This window comes from Sus scrofa, chromosome X (genome assembly GCF_000003025.6).
Source record: "Sus scrofa isolate TJ Tabasco breed Duroc chromosome X, Sscrofa11.1, whole genome shotgun sequence".
Lineage (NCBI taxonomy): Eukaryota > Metazoa > Chordata > Mammalia > Artiodactyla > Suidae > Sus > Sus scrofa.
In genome coordinates this window covers 26,541,143-26,564,250 of record NC_010461.5, presented here as the reverse complement: position 1 = coordinate 26,564,250, position 23,108 = coordinate 26,541,143, and the positions used below count along the sequence as shown (strand labels likewise).

The following is a 23,108-nucleotide window of genomic DNA, read 5'->3' as shown; positions in this document are numbered from 1 at the left end:
TTTTTTTTTTGTCTTTTTGCCTTTTCTAGGGCCACTTCTCGTGGCACAAGGAGATTCCCAGGCTAGGGGTTTCTTCGGAGCTGTAGCCACCGGCCTACGCCACAGCAACTCAGGATCTGAGCCGCATCTGTGACCTACAGCACAGCTCACCGCAATGCCGGATCCTTAACTCACTGAGCAAGGCCAGGGACTGAACCCGCAACATCATGGTTCCTAGTCAGATTCGTTAACCACTGCGCCACGACGGGAACTCCCTAAAAAAGCTTAAAAAAAGAAAATAGGCTTTAACTATGAAGATCTTTATGATTGAATAAATTTAGGAGAGTATATAAGGTACAATTGGCGAAGATATTTCAGTTTTTAAACGGTTAAATGTAAAATTACAGATGATGAATAACGTTATCTATAAATCTGAGTTTTATCATTAGTGGAAGTCTAAGGAAAATCAAAGCTTCAGGAAAGTGTAAACAGGTTGATGGCTTCGCTCAAGCCTTCGGTTTTTATGATCCTAACATGAAGGCATTCTGGACACTGCCTCTATTACTACATTACTTTCATGTAATTATGATTACTAAAGCCAGTACCCCAGCCATTTCTGCAGTATAGGCTGATGGAAAGGAAGCCTACCTGAGACAAAAGAAAAGCCTGAACATTCTCTTACACCAGACACAAAAATAAACTTGAAATGGATCGAAGCTCTAACATAAGGCTGGATACTATAAAACGCTTAGAGAAAAACATAGGTGAATGTAAATCAAAGCATATCTTTTTTGGGGGGGGCACACCCAAAGCATGTAGAAGTTACCAGGCCAGGGATCAAACCTGTGTCATAGCAGTGACACAAACTGCTACAGTGACAATGCTAGATCTTAACTATCTATGCCACAAGGGAACTCCAGCAATATCTTTTTTGATCCACCTCTTAGAGTAATGAAAATAAAAACAAAAATCAGCTAATGGGAACTAATTAAACTTAAAAACTTTTACACTGCAAAGGAAACCATAAAAAAAAAAAAAACCCAAAAAGACAACCCACAGAATGGGAGAAAATCTTTGCAAATGAAGCAACTGACAAGGGATTAATCTGCAAATATCTCATACAGCTTATATCAAAAAAACAATCAAAAAATGCTCAGAAGATCTAAATAAACATTTCTCCAAAGACAGATGGCCAAAAAGCACATGAAAAGATGCTCAAGATCACTAATTATTAGAGAAATGCAAATCAAAACTACAATGAGGTATCACCTCACACCAGTCAGAAAGGCCTTCATCAAAAAGTCTACAAACCATAGAAACTACCTTGTGGCACAGAGGGTTAAGTATCTGGTGCTGTCACTGCAGCATTCCAGGTCGCTGCTGCGGTGCGTAAGTTTGATGACTGGCCTGGGAACTCTCACATGCCACAGGAATGAGCAAAAAAACCCCCAAAACCTACAAACCATAAATGCTGGCTAGGGTGTTGAGAAAAGGGAACCCTCCTACACTGTTGGTGGGACTGTAAATTGGTGAAACCACTATGGGGAACAGTATGGAAGTTCCTTTAAAAACTAAATACAGAACTACCATATGACCCAACAATCCCACTCCTGGTTATATATCTGGAGAAAACCATAATTTGAAAAGATACATGCCCCCCAATATTCACTGAGGCACTATTTACCATAGCCAAGACACAGAAGCAACTTAAATGTCCAACAGAGGACTGGATAAAAAAGGTGTGGTACAGAGTTTCTATTGTGGCACAGCAGGTTAAGGATCTGGTGTTTTCACTGCTGTGGCTCTGGTTACAGCTGTGGCTCGAGTTCCATTCCTGTCCTGGGAACTTCCTCATGCAATGGGCATGGCCAAAAATAATCAAAAAAGGTATGGTACATATATACAACAAAATTCTACTTGGCCATAAAAAAGAGCGAAGTAATGCCATTTGCAGCAACATGAATGGACCAAGAAATTATCATACTAAGTGAAATAAATCAGATAAAGACAAACATCATGAGATCATGAATATGTGGAATCTAATAAAAATGATACAAATATACACACTACTATTCAAAAAATAGATAAGTAGGAGTTCCCATTGTGGCTCAGTGTGTTATGAACTGGACTAGTATCCATGAGGATGCGGGGTCAATCCCTGGTCTCACTCAAGTGGGTTAAGGATCTGGCATTGCCATGAGCTGTGGTGTAGGTTGCAGACACAGCTTGGATCCCTTGTTGCTGTGGCTGTGGTGTAGGCCAGCAGCTAAAGCTCCAATTTGACCCCTAGCCTAGGAACTTCCATATGTCACAGGTGCGGCCCTAAATAGCAAAATAAATAAATAAACAAAATATATAAATAAAAAGGATCAACTGTGTAGTTCAGGGAAATTTCAATGCTCTGTAGTGACCTATATGAGAAAAGAATTTGAAAAGGAATGGAGGAGTTCCTGTCATGGCTCAGTGGTTAACGAATCTAACTAGGAACCAGAAGGTTGCGGGTTCCATCCCTGGCCTTGTTCAGTGGGTTAAGGATCCGGCGTTGCCATGAGCTGTGGTGTAGGTCACAGACGAGGCTCAGATCCCACATTGCTGTGGCTCTGGCATAGGCTGGCGGCTGCAGCTCTGATTAGGCCCCTAGCCTGGCAACCTCCATGTGCCGCAGGTGACAGCCCTAGAAAAGACAAAAAAAAAAAAAAAAAGGAATGGATATATGTATACATATAACGGATTCGCTTCACTGTACACCTGAAACTAACACAACATTGTAAGTCAACTACACTCCAACGAAATTTTTTAAGAAAAAAAGCCTGAGTGTGGGAAACAGCGCCACCTAGGTATTGAATTTGCTTCTAACAAGCCAGCTTTTTCAGAGGTCACTAGGTTCTATTCCACATTACCTTGAGCAAGCCAGTAACAGGTTTTAGACTACAAGTAATAGACTTTAAAAATATAGGGGGAGACTTCAAAAAATATTACAAAGGCACGGTCATCAAAACAGTGTGGTACTGGTATCAAAACAGACAGACAGACCAATGGAACAGAATAGAGAACCGAGAAATAAACCCTGACACCTGTCAATTCATCTTTGACAAAGGAGGCAAGAACATCAAATGGGAAAAAGAAAGTCTATTCAGCAAGCATTGCTGGGAAACCTGGACAGCTATATGCAAAGCAATGAAATGAGAACACACCCTCACACCATGCACAAAAATAAACTCAAAATGGCTCAAAGACTTAAATATAAGACAAGACACCATCAAACTCCTAGAAGAAAACACAGGCAAAACACTCTCTGACATCAACATCATGAATATTTTCTCAGGTCGTCTCCCAAAGCAATAGAAATAAGAGCAAAAATAAACCCATGGGAGCTAATCAAAGTGAAAAGCTTTTGCACAGCAAAGGAAACCCCAAAGAAAACAAAAAGACAACTTACAGAGTGGGAGAAAATAGTTTCAAATGATGCAATAGACAAGGGCTTACTCCCTAGAATATATAAGCAAATTATACAACTCAACAGCAAAAAAGCCAATCAACCAATGGAAAAATGGGCAAAAGACCTGAATAGACTGTTCTCCAAGGAAGATATACAGATGACCAGCAAACACATGAAAAAATGCTCAATATCACTGATTATAAATGCACATCAAAACTACCATGAGATACCACCTCACACCAGTCAGAATGGCCATCAGTAATAAGTCCACAAAGAACAAGTGCTGGGGCTGTGGAGAAAAGGGAACCCTCCTGCACTGTTGGTGGGAATGTCAACTGGTACAGCCACTATGGAGAACAGTTTGGAGATACCTTAGAAATCTATACACAGAACTTCCATATGACCCTACAATCCCACTCTTGGGCATATATCCAGACAAAACTCTACTTAAAAGAGACACATGCACCCGCATGTTCATTGCGGCACTATTCACAATAGCCAGGACATGGAAATAACCCAAATGTCCATCAACGGATGATTGGATTAGGAAGATGTATATATACACAATGGAATACTACTCAGCCACAATAAAGAACGACATAATGCCATTTGCAGCAACATGGATGGAACTAGAGACTCTCATCCTGAGTGAAATGAGCCAGAAAGACAAAGACAAATACCATATGATATCACTTCTAACTGGAATCTAATATCCAGCACAAATGAACATCTCCACAGAAAAGAAAATCATGGACTTGGAGAACAGACTTGCGGCTGCCTGATGGGAGGGGGAGGGAGTGGGAGGGATCGGGAGCTTGGGGTTATCAGACACAACTTAGAATAGATTTACAAGGAGATCCTGCTGAGTAGCATTGAGAACTATGTCTAGATACTCATATTGCAACAGAACAAAGGGTGGGGCAAAATGTATACATGTAAGGATAACTTGATCCCCTTGCTGCACAGTGGGAAAAAATAAATTAAAAAAAAATATATGGGGGAGTTCCTGTCATGGTACAGCGAAAACAAATCTGACTAGGAACAATAAGGATGAGGGTTCGATCCCTAGCCTTGTTTAGTGGGTTAACGATCCGGCATTGCGGTGAGCTGTGGTGTAGGTCACAGATGTGGCTTGGATCCTGAGTTGCCGTGGCTCTGGCGTAGGTCGTAGGTCGGCGGCTACAGCTCTGATTAGACCCCTAGCCTGGGAACCTCCATATGCCTCGGGTCCGGCCAGAGAAAAGGCAAAAAGACAAAAAAAAAAAAAAATCTATTAGACAAAGCAACTAACTAGCAGTCGCATCTCCCTGATTATGAGTAAAGAGAAGTGAAATATGCATCCATAATGGGGAGGAAAAAAAACCCAGTACAGGTGAAACTGGATAAACTGTTCAGTTTCAGAGCTTGGTTCCCTTCCACAGCAGGTATTAATCATTTCGATCGTTACACTACCATTTTATTTTACCCATATCTTTGTGGTCTTTTAAACACATGTTTGGTAGGCAACAAATTTCAACCAATTTTATTATTTAGTGCTTTTTTTCAACTCTAATGAACTTGCGTCTAAAAAAGAATAAAACAGGTCTTGTGCCTGATTTGAAATCCAATATAATTGCAATGATCTTTTCCCCTTGGTATTAAACAAATCTAGAATCGAGACTTTTCTGCCTTTAATATGTAATTATAAATATAGTGGGCTGACAGCAGTGGGATTATATATTAAGATTTGCATAAGGTTCTATATCACAAATAAGACAAATAAGTATCTTTTTGAGTTAGAGTTCATAACAAATGGCTAAGCAAGGATATATTTTCTAACACACATTATTTTTTCTGAATACCGATGTTTTATATGAGGTGCTTGAAATAACTGCCAGAACAGATTTCAGCCCTTTTAATTGGAAATGGTGTCAGAATAAACAAATAACTGCCAGAACAGAAAGATTTCAGCCCTTTTAATTGGAAATGGTGTCAGAATAAACAAAATTACACTAATGGACAGTGAGAGATGGACTTAGATAAATATAATCAGGAGGACAATACACAATCTTTTTATCATGAAACATTTTAAGCATACAGAGAATATAGTGAATACACCCATACCCACCACTCAGTCAAAAGATTTTGCTATTATTTGCTTTAGCTCTTAATTTTTTAAGAAAAACAACTTTCCAGGTTCCAGTGAAGCGTCTTGACCTGATTCCATGCTCTGCTTTTCAAAGGTAACAATCATCTTAAACTTGGTATCTTTCATCCCATGCAAGTTTCATACATCTAATTCACCAGTATGTATCCATATACATGGTCATTATTGTTTTGCATTTAAAAAATTTTATATCAAGTTTATGAACATTCAAGATCTATGAAAATACCACCTTAAAAGTCTGGGGAAAAAATGAAAGTAAACACAGGCATTATTTAAGACTCCGGATGATTTTCTAGTCTTTTAACTTCTTTTACTTTCCAATTTTTTGAAGAAAAGTATTAATCTAATTTTCAAAGAATTTGACCCAAAAATTAATGGACAGAAATGCTCATTTTACAAAGACCTCCTTTGGCTGCTGAGAAACCAGTGGTGTAGAGAGTGACGTTGCAAATATTCACTAGCTCTTGAATCAGATTTACAATTAATTGAAGAAGTGGGTGACAAAGACCTATCTGTTTGCTCCTGTAAACACTGTAGTAAAAGGAAAAGATGTGGTGGTAAATTAAAGGCTGAAAAGTTTAACATGAGTTTGGGAAGAAAGCTGATGATAAACAGATGAAATTAAACTTTCAAAAAAATTAAGAAACAGCATAGTTAGAAAAGATTCCACTTAGGAAGAAGTCGTTGCTGGTAATCATGGTAATATATTTTGTTGAATATGTTCAGAAGACTACCTCCTTTATATCAGTATTTTCCATCCTTTTTTTGGGGGGGGGTGCGCCCATGGCATGTGGAAGTTCCCGGACCAAGGATCAAACCTGTACCACAGCAGCAACCTGAGCCACAGCAGTGATAATGTTAGATCCTTAACCAGCTAGGCCACCAGGTAACTCCTATATCAGTATATTCTACTGGACAGACCATGAAAATTGCTGGGAAGATAAATAGAAGCCCAGATCTTCTATTTCATCATAATCTTTTATGTATCAGTGACAAAAGCCATTTTTCTTTTTTCTTTTTTTTTGTTTTTTTGTCCTTTTAGAGCAGCACCTGCAGCATATGGAGGTTCTCAGGCTAGGGGGTCTAATTGGAGCTGTAGCACCAGCCTACGCCAGAGCCACAGCAACACCAGATCCGAGCCGCATCTGTGACCTATACCACAGCTCATGGCAAGGCCAGATCCTTAACCCATTAAGTGAGGCAACCTCATGGTTCCCAGTTGGATTAGTTTCTGCTGCACCATGACGGGAAGTCCAAAAGCATTTTTCTTATTTCCAATATTAAGATACTTGAAAAACAATGAAAGTGAAATTCAAATGAGAAAAGTTTATTAAGCTCCATTTTTCAAAGAGCAAATAAAATTTATTTCCTTCAGAGGGCTTGTTTCAAGGACTACAAGCTCACATCCTGTCAGAGACTGGTCATTTTTTTTTTTTTTTGGTCTTTTGTCTTTTTTTTTGAGGGCCGCACCCATGGCACATGGACGTTCCCAGGCTAGGGGTCTAATCAGAGCTGTAGCCACCGGCCTACGCGAGAGCCACAGCAACGCAGGATCCAAGCCGAGTCTGCGACCTACACCACAGCTCACGGCAACACCGGATCCTTAACCCACTGAGCAAGGCCAGGGATCGAACCCGCAACCTCAAGGTTCCTAGTCGGATTCGTTAACTACTGCGCCATGATGGGAACTCCTGGATTTATTTTAAATAAATGCAAACTAAAATTACATTTTTATTGAGATATAATTCATATACCATAACTGGACTTCTTTAAAGTGTGTAATTCCGTGTTTAGCATATTCGTAAAGTTGTGCAATCATCACCTCAAAAGAAATCCTGTCCATTAGCATTCAGGTGCCATTTTCCCTCCCACCCCCAGACTCTGGCAGCCGCTAATATACTTTCTGTCTCTATGGATTTGTCTCGTCATATCATACAATTGTAATCATAAAATATGTGGCTGTTTGTGTATGACTTTTTTTACTTTGCACAGTTTTCAAGGTTCATCCATGTAGTAGCATGTATCCATACTTTATTCATTTTTATATCTCAACATATTCCATTGTATGGATATACCACCTTTCATTTAACCATTCATCAAGTAACAGACATTTGGCTCTTATGAATAATGTTGCCATGAACATTCAAGTACAATGGCCTGTGAATTTAAGTTTGAAAATTTTAAATTAGTTTTCTAAATAGTTAATAGGTTAACATGGTTCAATCTTATACATACTAGCAATTTACATGATTCAAATACATAACATACACACACACACACACATATATATATATATACACACACACACCTTTTTTATATACATATAAAAGTTTTTCCCCACTCCTGTCCCCCATGTCTAATCATTGCTTTCTGTTCCAGTTATAATCTTAACATTATAAACACTGTTAATAGTTTATTTATGCATCCTTCCAGAATAGGCAAAATCTCAATTTTCCCTCATTTTTTAAAAATGGAAAGGTAGCAAATTTACGTACTCTTCTGCATCTTACTTTTTCACTTATCCTAGATGTTCACATATGTAAGTTTCTAGACCGTGTCTTCATTCTTTTCTAAAGCTGTATGTTTGACATTGTATGGCTGTATCACGGTTAATTTAACCAGTCTCCTTTTGATGAGTGTTTTGAGGATGATTTTTTTTTTCTTGGCTGTGCCCACGGCATGTGGAAGTTCTTGAGCTAGGGATCGAACATATGTCATAGCAGTGACCCAAGCCGCTGCAGTGACAGTACCAGATCCTTAAACTCACTGTGCCATAAAGGAAATCTGTGGATGATTTAAATGATCTGATATTTATAAAATCCACTTGTAAACTAGTCATATAATAAGCAACCAATGAGATAAATAATATCAGGTTTAGTAATAAGCAATAAAAGAAGCTATTTAATTTTAATGCTACACAGGAAAATTGAAAAAGGCCTGAGGTAGTAGTTATTATCATCTGTCAACCATTATGCCATCAGGTAAAATTAGTTGTCTGAAATAGAAAGAAAACTGATAAATAAACATATTGGTCTAGTCAAACAACTTGTGTTTTAACCTATCCTCTGCTTCTCAGAATATTTATGTTTATAGATCCCAAATTTAATTAATCATTTTCACGAAATCTGATGACAGGGAAATATCTCCAGAAGTACTTGTGAGAGTTTGATATTTAACATTTTATACTCTATGATAAGACTAGAACTAAGGTATGTGCCTATAGGTACAGACCAATTAAATTGGTTTTAAAAGTCACTAAGGGAGTTCCCATTGTGGCGCCGTGGAAACAATCTCACTAGTATCCGTGAGGATGCAGGTTTGATCCCCGGCCTCCCTCAGTGGGTTAAGGATCCAGCGTTGCTGTGAGCTGTGGTGTAGTCACAGACATGGCTCGGATCTGGCGTTGCTGTGGCTGTGGCGTAGGCCAGCAGCTGTAGCTTCAATTCGACCCTAGCCTGAAAACTTCATATGCTGGGGGTACGGCCCTAAATAAAAATAAATAAATAAAAATAAAAGTCACTAAGTTTTTGAGTTCCCTGGTAGCACCAGGATCTGGCATTGTTGCTGCTGCGGTGCAAGTTTGATCCTTGGCCCAGGAACTTCTGCATTGCATGGGTGTGGAAAAAAAAGTCATTAAGTTTTCCACTAATTATCTATTATGTGACCTTATGGGTTGTTAGGTTGCAAGAACAGATCAACTGTACCTCATTATTTGAATATTATTAGTTAAAACTAGCTATTATAAAGTTCTAGTGAAAAAATAATTTTTGGAATCCTGTAGACTGTTGAATGTAAATCCACTATGGAAAAACAGTATGAAGATTCTTCAAAAAAATTAAAAATAGAACTACCATATAATCTAGCAATCCCACTTCTGAGTATATATCCGAAAAACTGCATTATTCATAATATTATTATTCACAATATTATTATTACATTATTCACAATATCCAAGATATAGAAACAACCCAAATGTTTACTGACAGAGGAATGGATAAATAAAATGTGGCATATTCAAATAATGGAATCTTATTTGGCTTTAAAAAAAGAAGGAAATCTTGGAGTTTTCTTGCGGTTCAACGAGTTAAGGATCTGGCATTGTCACTGCAGCAGCTTTGCTCTCTGCTATAGCACGGGTTCAGTCCCTGACCCAAGAATCTCCACATACTGCTGGTGTGGCCAAAAAATAAAAAAAGAAGGAAACCCTACTATTTGTGACAACATAGAGGGACTTGGAAGACATGTTAAGTGAAATAAACCAGACACAGAAAGACAAATAGTGCAATGATCTCAGTTCATGAGTGGAGTCTTAAAGTTAAATTCGTTGAAATAGAAAGGACACTGGTGGTTAGCAGGGGCTGAAGTGAGGGGGGAAAGGGAGTTGTTCAATGGAAAAGAAGTTACAGTTATACAAGATGAGTAAGTTCCAGAACATAGTGCCTAGAGTTAATAATATAGTATTGCGCACTTAAAATTTTGTTAGGAGGGTAGATCTCATGTTAAGCTTCTTCACACATACACACACACACAGCAAAGGGATACAAGGAAACTATTAGAGGCAATGGATATGTTTATAACATTGATTGTGGTGATGGGATACTGGATATATGCGTTATGTCCAAACTAATCAGATTATATACATGAAATATGTGCAATTTCCTGTATATCAATTACATACCTCATTGAATCTATAAAAAAATAGCAATTTTTGCATTTCTATTTACTATTAGGTAGACACTATGCAGTAAATACTACCTACTCTACTGCCAATGCTGTTAGTTTCTGTGCTATGACAGCTTTTTTTTTTTTGGTAGTTCCTCCTAAATACAGCTACCACTCTTCATTTCCACATGATACAAAATACCCATAAACCAAATAATTGAGCTTTCGGCATTTCAAAACAAACACTGAAAAAATTCTAACACATTACTACAGAAGAAAAATGCTTTACTCATGTTACTGATTACCCGGAGAACAAAAGATTGAGGTGTTCACTATTGAGTTCAGAGAATGATTTCATACTTGACTCCACCAACTAACCCAGGTAGAGAGGAACAGAAACAGAGAATGGAACCAGTAGGTCATGGTTAGCCTTGACCGCAAGACCCTATTGATAACAACTGCTGACCTCACCAGGGTATTTTCTGGATGCTGAGATGGACCAGTGTAGTCTTTTCTAACAAAGTAAGATGCTCATCATTCCAGAAACTAGTTCTTCGGCTGTTGGTTAATTCTTCAGAGTGTGCCTGATCAAGTGCTAACAGCTGAGTTTCACGTTTCCTGAAACATCTCTCTCAATTTAACTTTGATCTAAGTTCTAGTCTGTAAATGAGAAATGGAAGTAAGAATGAAGGTCAATTAAATTTATCATTAAATATCAATGCATACAATTTCAAACATTTATAAATGTGGCAATTTATAGAAAAGGAACGTAATCATATTATTTGAACAGTGATTTTCACAATTACTTGCACTAACTCAACCTACCTTGGTAGAAACATAATTATGTTTAAAAGTATATAAAAGTAATAATTTCATAATGTCTTTCTATAATATTTATGTCACTGAAGTGGCAGCTGCATCAATAAAACCCAGCAGATTCAGTAATTTAGAAATAGCATAATCAGAACTGCAAATGCAAGCTACTACTAATTCCAAAAAGACCATTTTACTTTAATATAAATATTTTCCATTTTCAGCACTGATAGAAGAAAATAACCTTATATGGACTAGTGCTTGTATTTGAAAATAATGATAAGGTGATATTTGTAGGAAAACCAAAATTTTAAGATATTTTAATGATGACATTAAGAAACTTAACTAGGTAACTTTTTACAACATATAACACTAAATTTTGAGAAATTCTTGGTGAAACAGTAAAATCTTTTCCTTAAAAAAAATTTTTTTTGGGTCTTTTTTGTCTTTTTAGGACTGCACCCACAGCATATGGAAGTTCCCAGGTTAGGGGTCTAATCAGAGCCGTAGCTGCCGGCCTATGCCACAGCCACAGCAACGCAGGATCCAAGCCGAGTCTGTGACCTATACCACAGCTCATGGCAATGCCGGATCCTTAACCCACTGAGCGAGGCCAGGGATTGAACCCAAAACCTCATGGTTCCTAATCAGATTTGTTTCTGCTGCGCCAAGACGGGAACTCCTTTTTTTCAGTTTTAATGCAACAATAAACAGAGATAACTTTGCCATCTCAAATAGCTATTATAATTGCTTATTAGCAGTTGAAATATACTTGGATAGAAAGAGACTTGGCTTTTTTTTTCTACTTATGTTTTTTAAACTTTTTTTTGACATCCCCTCAAAAGGATCCTAAATGTCTAAAATTATGTTGAAGGAAAAATAACCTTATATGGACTAGTGCTTGTATTTGAAAAAATGTTTACTGTAGTATTCCAGTTTTTTCTTTTTTTAGCATATAAAAATAAAGTATAATAAATTATAGTCACAATAAAATACATTTTCTTTTATTGATATAGAACTTATACTTAAATTTCAAAAGTTGGCTCTTTAAGAAAAAACTTCTTCCGGTAAATAGTATGCATGACTATTACCCCAAAATGTATACAGCTGTTTTCCCCCAAATATTTGTACATACAGTGGCCTATATAAGACCAGCCCGGTTATACCTACTGAATACAATGTGGTCTTAATTTATAAATGGGCTACCCTCCGTATATAAAATATATAGGTATGTATGTTACACATATAAAGTAAGAAATGTAAAAAGGAGATATGAAAAGAAAAAAGAAACAGAAAGTGTTCTTCCCTATAAGATCCAGGCAGAAATTTGGATGATTAGTGAGAACGTGTACTCAATTTATAAATGGTCTACCCTGCGTATATAAAATACATAGGCATGTATGCCTATATATACAAAGTAAAAAATATAAAAAGGAGAGATGAAAGGAAAAAAAAAAGGAAAAAGTGTCCTTCCCTATAAGGTTCAGATAGCAATTCAGTGTGATTAGTGAAACCATATAACATACATGAAGAATTTTCAGTTTTGGCAAATACATTTTAGAAAAATGCCTAAGCTATGAGAGTACTAAATTTCCATTTTAAGAATTTAGTAGAGGTTTCCATTTAAACATTCAGTGAAGATGTTGTGGTCTCCCTAACATGCAGAAAAAAAGACTTTTTCCACAGAAAAGAAACTCACGGACTTGGAGAACAGACTTGTAGTTGCCAAGGGGGAGGGGGAGGGAGTGGGATGGACTGGGAGTTTGGGGTTAATAGATGCAAAGTGTTGCCTTTGGAATGGATAAGCAATGAGATCCTGCTGTATAGCACTGGGAATTGTATCTAGTCACTTGTGATGGGGCATGATGGAGGATAATGTGAGAAAAAGAATATATATATATATATATATATATATGAATGACTGGGTCACATTGCTGTACAGTAGAAAATTGACACAACACTGTAAAACCAACTATAATGGAAAAAATAAAAATCTGTTAATGACCAAAAAAAAAAAAAAAAAAAAAAAGACTGGTTACAGTGGGGGGAGGGGCAGTCTGTTAAAAGGAAACAAGCAAAAAGTCACTCATTTTTAGCTGGTTAGTCTTAACTCCTTAATCAAGGGTATGTAGTACAAGAATCAAATACTGGCCCATCAAAGTTTGAATATGTGTGAGAAAAGATTTCAATGGACAGGATCTGGGTTCTTCCTAGATCTTAGAGGGAATGAGGCAGGAAATGATGGCAAAAGAGGGGCTCAGCCCTAAAGGTGGTTGGTCAAATTTTAACCACTGACATTAAAAAACACACCAAATGTTTCTATATCATTCTTTCTGCTGCATTTTCTTTATTTCAAGCCACAGATCTACTTGGAGGGTCATGCAGCTAGTGGCTTATAAATAAAATCAGAGTCTATGAATAGTGTCATGACATTAAAAGACAGAATTGCTGGATTCTTTCAATAGGTAAAGAATTCGCGTCTTTGGAATCCACGAGTCGGTATTATTTATGGCATACCTGAATGGGGACAAAAATCATATGTCAATAACAATATACATGCAATTCAGGAATTAAAGCAACAAAGACTATTCAGTCACTTATTGAGCTAGAAATTACATGATTCCTAAATATTGCTTCACAGTTAAAATGCAACAAACATAACTGGGCCACTTCCCAAAGTAGCAAATGAACACTACTGTTAACAGTAACCAAAGCAAGCCATTCCCATTCTTCTCAAATCTCAGCATATGTTACCAAGAGAGATCCTAAAGATGGTAACCATATTCATTTGGGAAGCCTAGGAATTGGGACACTTAATGTATCCTTGAGCTTAGAGATATGCTACATATCCTAATTTCTAATTTTAGACCAGGGCTTTCCATACTGGTATCAAAGAGGAAAATGGAAGGAGAAAAAAAAATCAATGAAAACATTCAGCTGCAATGTTTTTTTTCCCTCCCTTTTCCAGACAATCATTATGCAGGCAAAAAAACTCAGGATAAAGAAAAAAAATAGAATTTTTCCTAAAAGAGCATTTAAGTTTTTAAAAATAAATTTAAATTACAGTTCTTCTGGTGAATATTTGGACTTTTTCACCAAATATTCCCAAGAAACAGAAAGAAAATAAGCATATGCTATTTCTGTATAGATTACGTATACAGAAGCCCTTTAATAAGGTGTACGCACAAACAATACCAACATAAGGTATGGTTATTATGGAGGCAGAAGATGTGAATGAATTTATCATGAATATAAAGAATACAGAAAAAGGTAATCTAGTCTTAAATCCTCATGCAAATTGATAAAATGCAAATTTTATCATTAATTAAAAGATAAAGTTCTGAAGTAATTTTCATTCCATTTCTGCTGATGTAAATAACTTTCATTCCATGTAGACAATACTTTGGTGATTATGTTAAGCTGATTAATGCTTGTCAAATTTCTACAAACAGATATTACCCCATCAATAAAAAGTATTACATTTTAGCCAGATTGTCTTAAGAGAAATAATTTAACACTTCCTAGTTAGGAAGATTTTTTACATGTTTCACTTTCTTGGCAACATATGAAATATATCATTTCCACCTAGGCCACTCATTTGAAGAAAAACTGAGCTATCCTAAGGAACATCTTCCAAAAATTATTATATTTAATACAGGTTATACAATATGTTTCATAACATACTGAGCAATTTTATTCTTCTAAGAATATTCAGAAGTTAATCGGCAAAAAAATGATAATTCAGTTTGAATTTCAACCCCAATTTATTTCAGCAATAATTTTCAAAAACTTCAGTTCCCAAAATGTATTTTTTTAACTAAAATAGAAGTGAATATGAATCTCCCCCAGTTTTAGAGTTTTACAGAAACTCTGACAGACTCTTGCTGAAAGTCTAACCAGAAATGACTTGTGCAGCAGACTTTCATAAGTATGAAAAACAACTTATGTCCTTTTCTTTTTTTTTTTTTTTTTTCTTTTTAGGGTTGCACCTGTGGCATATGGAGGTTCCCAGGCTAGGGGTCGAATAGGAGCTACAGCTGTCAGCCTACACCACAGCCGCAGCAATGCCAGATCCAAGCCTCGTCTGTGACCTACACCATAGCTCACGGTAACACCAGATCCTTAACCCACTGAGTGAGGCCAGGGATAGAACCCGCATCCTCATGGATACTAGTCGGATTTGTTTCCACTGTGCCACAACAGGAACTCCCAACTTAGGTACATTTGAAAGCCAATTTAGTTGGATTCAAATGCAGTAATTTACATGTCATCTGTCACTCTGAAAGTCTTTTAATTTAACCATTAACAGTAGTATTTTTACTTGTGCTTAATGTTGCAGCTAACAGCAGAAAGTAGTCCCTCAAAGGAATCATCAACTACTGAAAATAAGAGAATAAAAACAGAGTCACAGTCCTTATATCTGACTACCCCCAAAGATTAATTGGTCTAGCTAATTAGACCTTTAATGGATTTTCCAGATTCCCAAGAACAGGAAAAAGGAAAAACACTGAAAAATACACAAATACATTAATGCTAACTAATAAATTGTCTAATTTAAAGAGGAACTGACCTGAGAGGTACCTTGCTCCGATTAACATTACCATGCTACTCACTATAAAAAAGCCCAAGGGTAGACTACAGAAGATACTAGGGTCACCTGTGGTCATCCAAGTAGGAGGGAATTCCAGTCAAGCAAACCAAAAGAGAGACACATAATTACAATATTTGTGTTAAGAATCACATGATAGCAAAACAAAGTTATAAAATCATATATTCATAGAAGCTAGCAAAGAGTTATCACTTCAAATTAAAAACAGAATCAATATTGAAGGCTTATGACAGTTCACAAACAATACAGACAGCATTCCACAAGTAGCCAAGAACATAATGCATAAAGACCAACATAAGCCTTCTACTAGCAAAGCCAAAGAAAGCTGATGGAGAACTTTTTGGGAGGCTGTTGATTTTAGCCTTCTTGATTCTTCCCCAAAAGCTGCTAAGTGGGCAACCCAATTCCCCTCAAATTCAAATTACAGATCCAATGTACCTGAATATTAGTGTTACTATAATTTAAAAACTAAATTGTAGGAATCTATATTTCAAAATATTGCCTTAGAACACTTTTTACAAATATTTTCTAACCTCAATTCTCTCAGAATATTCTCTCAGAATATTCTTCTAAAGAATATTCCACATATATGTATATATTGAACTTAAAAATTATAGGAGTTCCTGCTATTGCACAATGGGATCGGTGGCATCTTGACAGTGCTGAGATGCAGATTTGATCCCTGGCTCAGCACAATGGGTTAAGGATCCAGTGTTGCCACAGCTGCAGCTTAGATTGCAACTGTGGCCCAGATCTGATCCCCGGGCTTGGGAATGCCATATGCCACAAGGTGGCCAAAAAAGAAAAATAAATAAATAAAAATTTTGTGTCTAGAATATTTAACACTTTAAAAAAAAAAATGTTGTCTTGGTGGGTTTGGAGTATAAAGCCATAAAGTCATCATTTATTATAAGCTCTCTCCAAAAAATATAAAACCCCCAATCACTGAATGTACGTTAAAAATCCTTTATAATACATTTAAAGAAAGCAAATATAATTGCTTAAAAAATGGCAAAGTGTTTTGGAAATTAAGCGAACATAATATTCTTCCCATAAATTAAAGCAATTTAAAGAGGATGAGAGACCAAGTAGCAATTCAAATACCCTTTCAAGATTATTAAAATAGGATTCTGTCTGTATTGCTATTACCATAGAGCGTATTGCTATATCATATGGCTTATGTTGCTTAGGGAATACAAATAGCATTTCTCCAACTGAATATTACTATTCCATGCTTATTATACAGTTTAGAGAGTCTCAAAATATTATACATTAGATTGCTTTTCATAACTCTACTCAAGATTTTTTTTTTTGGTCTTTTTGTTTGTTTTTAGGGCCATACCCACAGCATATGGAGGTTCCCAAGCTAGGGGTTGAATTGGAGCTACAGCTGCCAGCCTACATCACAGCCAGAGCTGCCGGCCTACATCAGGATCCAGAGTCACATCTGTGACCTACACCACAGCTCAGGGCAATGTCCGAACCTTAACCCACTGAGCGAGGCCAGAGATCGAACCTGCAACCCAATGGTTCCTAGTTGGATTCGTTTCCGCTGTACCATGGGAACTCCTACTCAAAGTATTTTTCAAACTTTGACTTAAATCTGCTGCAGTCTAATAGAGAGAAAAACAAAGCTTGAAAAATTTAAAGCTCTCAAAAAACTTAATTACTTTATAATCAATGCTAATAGCAGAAACCAAATAAATCGTATAATTTTCTTTTATCAACTTTTCCTTGGCATTAAAAATTCACTGACAAGATGAGGTAAGCAAACAGAGAAAATGATCAATTGGTTTTGTTGGAATTTTGCAAGTAAAATTATATCCTCACCTGCTAGTAAGGAGAAATGTGTGTATGGCACTGAGGTTGGAGCTGGGGGGCGGGGTGGGGACACAGGAAAGATTGTGCCATTAAAAAAAAAAATCCACCTAGTCAAAGAAACCATTTTAACTCAAATTTGCCTGAGCCATTAATTAAAGGCAACGAGAAAATAAATCAGAGTGCACACCTGTCATATCTTGCACAGCAACTAGCACTGTGCTACAAAAATACCTATGATTGAGAAGTCTATTTTATGTTTTAGGGTCATTTGTTTGTTTGTTTGTTTATTTATTTATTTAGCGTTTTAGTGCTGTACCCATGGCATATGGAAATTCCCAGGCTAGGGGTCCAATCAGAGCCGCGTCTGCGACCTACATCACAAGCTCATAGCAACAAGGATCCTTAACCCACTGAGGCCAAGGATGGAACCCATATCCTCATGGATACTAGTTTCGTTAGTTACTGCTGAGCCACGACAGGAACTCCTGAGTTTAATTATAAAGAGTCTCCAAACTGCAAACAATCTTAGCAAGAAAGGTCTTGCCACTCTCTTAGAAAGGTGAATCTCTGAACAAAATATTAGAAGAAAATGGGTATGAAGCTTATTTAGGAGAATAAACAAAAGCTTCAAATAGGAACATCTGGGACTGAAAATAGAGACCACAGTGGCCTGCGGTAGATGATACCAGAAGCTTCTCCCAAAAGCCAAATACATCACAAGTGGTTCTATACTCACTTCGGCCACTGTTCCATTCATTATGCTCCAAACCTTGCATTTAACAAAGGATTAAAATATATGCCACATTAAAGGAATATTTAAGGCCATTTCGCTATTAAAGGCAGCTCAGGGCTATCTGCAGCAATGCTGGATCCTTAACCCACTGTGTTGGGTCAGGGATTAAATCTATGTCTTGACATTGCAGAGACAATGGCATTTTTAATTTACTATGTTAGGTACTTTTCTTCCTCTGATTCCAATGAATTCTCATAACATACACTCACTAAGAACTTGGAAGCAGTCTAGGAATTGATGAAATACATTCCGAAATTAATGTAGCTTTTGGTTGGTTCAGGTCATGAAGACAGCCCCCCAAAAAGGCAAAGTCAGACACGGAGAGGAAAAAAGAGTCTAGCTGATTTTTTTTTTCATTAAGAAGAAACTAGAAATAATTTGGCTCTTAGAAAACTATCAATCGAAGTACCAGGAATCAACAAATAAGGAAAGATAAGGCAGGATGGAGTTAAGTATATCAACCTGATAATTTACATTTTATGTTTAGAATTTTAAAAGTGTTTTCAAAATGTTAGAAACTATGACCATATACTAATGCTTTTATTTAGAGCAGCCTTGCTAAGCATAAATGGTCATATACTTAAATAAGCCATTAAACATATTAAGACAAAGTAGCAATAATAATAAAAACATTTTTACCACTTTCTGAAGACTGAGTTGTAACCCAACCCATTGACTTCATCACGGCTTTCTTCCACGTAGAATAACGGATTTCACTTTCTGGAAATAGAGGGTAGGAAAACCACTCATAAGAAAGGTAAGATGTTCTAAGTACCATACTTAGGTTCACTCATCATTCTTCTTTTTTTTAAAATGATTTTTATTATTCCCATCATAGTTGATTTATAGTGTTCTGTCAATTTTCTTCTGTACAGCAAAGTGATCTAGTTACACACACACACACACATATATAATGCATTATTTTTCTCACATTATTCTCCATCATGCTCCATCACAAGTGACTAGTTATAGTTCCCAGTGCTATATAGCAGGATCTCATTGGTTTCCATTCCAAATGCAATAGTTTGGATCTACTAACCCCAGACCCCCGGTCCATCCCACTTCCTCCCCCTCCCCCTTGGCAACTACAAGTCTGTTCTCCAAGTCCATGCGTTTCTTTTCTGTGGAAAGTTTCATATGTGCTGTATATTATTTTCCAGATATAAGTGATATCATATGGTATTTGTCTCTTTTTTATGCACTTCACTTACTATGAGAGTCCCTAGTTCCATCCACACTCAATATTCTTAACAAATTATTACGTGTATTCAAATGATATTTATTACATGTATTAAAGTTTGGAGCTTTACCAGGACTCCAGAATATCTTTTTTTTTAAAACTCTGATTTGGGAAAATATGGGTGCTACTGATGGCCAGTGACTAGGAGAGAAGCTTGCTTGGAAGTTCGAGGGAAATTCAGCACAGCTTGCAGGATGAAGGGAGTTAGGGAGAAAGGCTATGTGCTAAGATCTGGCCATTCACAAGCAAGTGGTGATGAATTAGAAAGGGGAATTCTATTTGATCTGTTTTCTCTTTTGAGGTGGCAGAGGAGCTTGGGACATAGGGAAAGGTATGTTATAATATGGAAAGACTAGGAGGAGAATTATTTTTGGTCAAAGGAGTTGACAAATATTGATTTCTCACAAGATTCAAATTGCAGTCCTGTGAGAAGAGATGTCTTATTATTTATTTATTGATTGATTGGTCTTTTCGCCTTTTCTAGGGCTGCTGCCTTGGCATATGGAGGTTCCCAGGATAGGGGTTGAATCGGAGCTGCAGCCGCTGGCCTACGCCAGAGCCACAGCAATGCAGGTTCCAAGCTGCATCTGTGATCTACACCACAGCTCATGGCAACACCTGATCCTTAACCCATTGAGCAAGGTCAGGGATCGAACCCGCAACCTCATAGTTCCTAGTCAGATTTGTTAACCACTGCGCCACGACAGGAACACTGAGAAGAGATGTCTTTAAAGGTGGAAATCCACAATGAGAGGACTAAGCGCATATGCACACTGAGGTATATGGAATGACAGGCCAACAGGTACCTGCTGTATAGCACAGAGAACTCTACCCACTATTCTGTGATAATCTATGTGGGAAAATAATCTGAAAGAGAATGGATATGTGTATATGTATGACTGGGTCACTTTGTTGTATAGCAGAAATGATCACAACCTTGTAAATCAACTATACTTCCATAAAACTTTTTTTAAAAAAAGACTAAACAAAAATGGGCACTGGTATGTACACATATGCTGCACTCTTCCTAATGAGAGGAAACTGCCCTTTCTTTTTTTAATTTTAATTTTTATTTTTGTCTTTTTTTTTTTTTAATTTTATTTTCCCACTGTACAGCAAGGGGGTCAGGTTATCCTTACATGTATACATTACAATTACAGTTTTTCCCCCACCATTTCTTCTGTTGCAACATATTTTTGTCTTTTTTAAGGCCACACTGTGGCATATGGACGTTCCCAGGCTAGGAATCCAAGTGGAGCTGTAGCCACTGGCTTATACCACAGCCACAGCAATGCCAGATCCGAGCTGTAACTGTGACCTACACCACAGCTCTTGGCAATGCTGGATCCTTAACCTACTAAGCGAGGCCAGGGATCAAACCCGTGTCCTCATGGATGCCAATAGGGTTCATCGACCACTGAGCCAGGACGGGAACTCCTGATGCTATTTTATACACAGGTTTTAAGGAAGTTTTAAAATGAAATTCATTATATAAAACCTTATTTTTATACTCAATATTTCAATTTTTTTACTGAATTCAAGAGATGCATGCATCACAATACTTTAATAAAGGTATTGGTCACTTTAATAAAGGTATTGTGGCTTAGCTTTGTTAGGATGGTGAATCAAATATTTAATGCTCATTTATAGAAGTTGTTGCTGCTTTTGTCAGGCTAGCCCTGCTATGCTTAAAAGTTATCAGAATGTCCCTTAGCATAGTTAATCCTGTCCTAAAACTGGTCTGCCCCACCAAAGATGGTCAGATGTAGACATAAGAGGTCTGTGGCTGATACAACTCTCTTCTCACTGTCAAAAAAAACCTATGCTGGGAGTTCCCTAGTGGCCCAGTAGTTAGGACTTGGCACTTTCACTGCGTAGCCCAGGTTCAATCCTGGGTCTGGGACCTGAGATTCCACATCAAGGCACTGCATGCTCTAGGGGAAGAAAAAGGTTATACTAACAAGCTAGAGTTGACTGTGGCAGAGTTATCCTTGTACATGAAAGGACTGTAAACAGCAGAAGTGAATGGTAAAAAGGTGATTTTGAAGTTTTTCTTTTTTTAATAAGGAAAGAGAGTTACTCGGTGGCTTAGAGATTAAGGATCCATTGTTGTCACTGCTGTGGCAAGGGTTTGATCTCTACCTGGGGAATTTCCACAGGCTGTGGGTGTGGCCAAAAAAAAAAAAAGAAGGAACTATTTCACTCATTCACACACATTTAGTGTAGCCCAATGTGCTTAGTAGCTAAATATGAAATAGTAGCATTTGCTACTATCTTATTTAGTTTCTTCTTCTTCTTTTTTTTTTTTAGGGTCGCACCCATGGCATATTGGAGGTTCCTAGGCTAGGGGTCCAGTTGGAGCTATAGCTGCTGGTCTACGCCACAGCCATAGCAACGGCAGATCCAAGCTGCATCTGCAAACTACACCATAGCTCATGGCAACACTGTATCCTTAACCCACTGAGCAAGGCCAGGGATTGAACCCGCAACCTCATGGTTCCTAGTTGGATTTGTTTCCACTGTGCCATGACGGGAACTCCCTTATTCAGTTTCATATGAATAAACCGAAAGGCAAACTCTCTTTCATTTTGCACAGGAAACTTTTTTTTTTCTTAAGGGCCATACCTACAGCATACGGAAGTTCCCAAGCAAGGTGTCGAATCAGAGCTATAGCTGCCGGCCTACACCACAGCCACAGCAATGTGGGATCCCAGCAGCACTTGCAGCCTATGCCTCTGCTTGCAGCAACCCCATATCCTTAACCCACTGAGCGAGGTCTGGGATCAAACCCAAGTCTTCATGGATATTGGTTGAGTTTGTTACTGCTGAGCTACAATAGGAACTCCTGCATGGTATACTTTTAAAAAGTACCCTCAGCGTTGATCTGAGGTTCAAACCGCTCCACTGTGACAGCTGACAAGTCCTCAGGGTCAAGACTCCATACACCAACTCCTTCAGCAGCTCCTGCTGCCATGGCGGCTCCCAGGGCAGTTGTTTCAGGCATGGAGGGCTTCACTGAAGGAAGAGAGCTCCATCAGTATCTTTGCAGTTACGTATGCCTAAAACACACTTCTTCCAAATGATGCATTACTCTTGGAGTTTAAAGAAATGAAGACTTACTAACCTACTGGGATATATAGAATGTCTGCTTGGAGCTGCATGAGAATTTTGTTGTTGGTCATCCCTCCATCTACCTGCAGGTGTCTGAGTGGCATTCCACAGTCACGGTTCATGGCATCCAAAATCTTATATAAAGCAGTACAATGAACATAATTAAAGAGGTTGGTCTTTCAGGGCCCTCCTTGATCTGATTACAACCAAACATTTCTCTGTGTTCACCTCTACATCCAGCCAACCCAAACCACTTTATTTTGCATTCTGATTTCTTGCTACGATGCCTATGTTGTTACTACTGTTTTCTTTGCCTAATATGTACCAGTCAGTATTCCCCCCAACTGTAAAATTCCCAGTGCTTGGCAGATAACAGGAACTTAGAAAGGAATGGCAGCTGGAAAAAGACCAAAAACTTACATTTATTAACTATTTAGTAAATTCACTATAAAGTCTTGAATAAATTTCAAGCATTAACATACAATTTGTTTAAGA

General features: G+C 37.5%; 1 protein-coding gene across 10 annotated transcripts in view; it reads right to left on the bottom strand.

Moving 5' to 3' along the window:
- The window catches only part of GK (glycerol kinase), an 88,471-nt gene continuing 70,721 nt past the window's right edge, over positions 5,359–23,108 (bottom strand). For 2 of the 10 annotated variants that reach the window (XM_013986028.2, XM_013986033.2), the window contains 5 exons: positions 22,627–22,747; positions 22,374–22,517; positions 18,902–18,982; positions 15,610–15,696; positions 13,356–13,556 (listed from right to left, as the gene is read on the bottom strand). In XM_013986028.2, coding sequence (XP_013841482.1) covers positions 13,546–13,556; positions 15,610–15,696; positions 18,902–18,982; positions 22,374–22,517; positions 22,627–22,747 — 444 coding nt within the window. In that variant the 3' untranslated portion in view covers positions 13,356–13,545. 10 annotated transcript variants of the gene reach the window in all.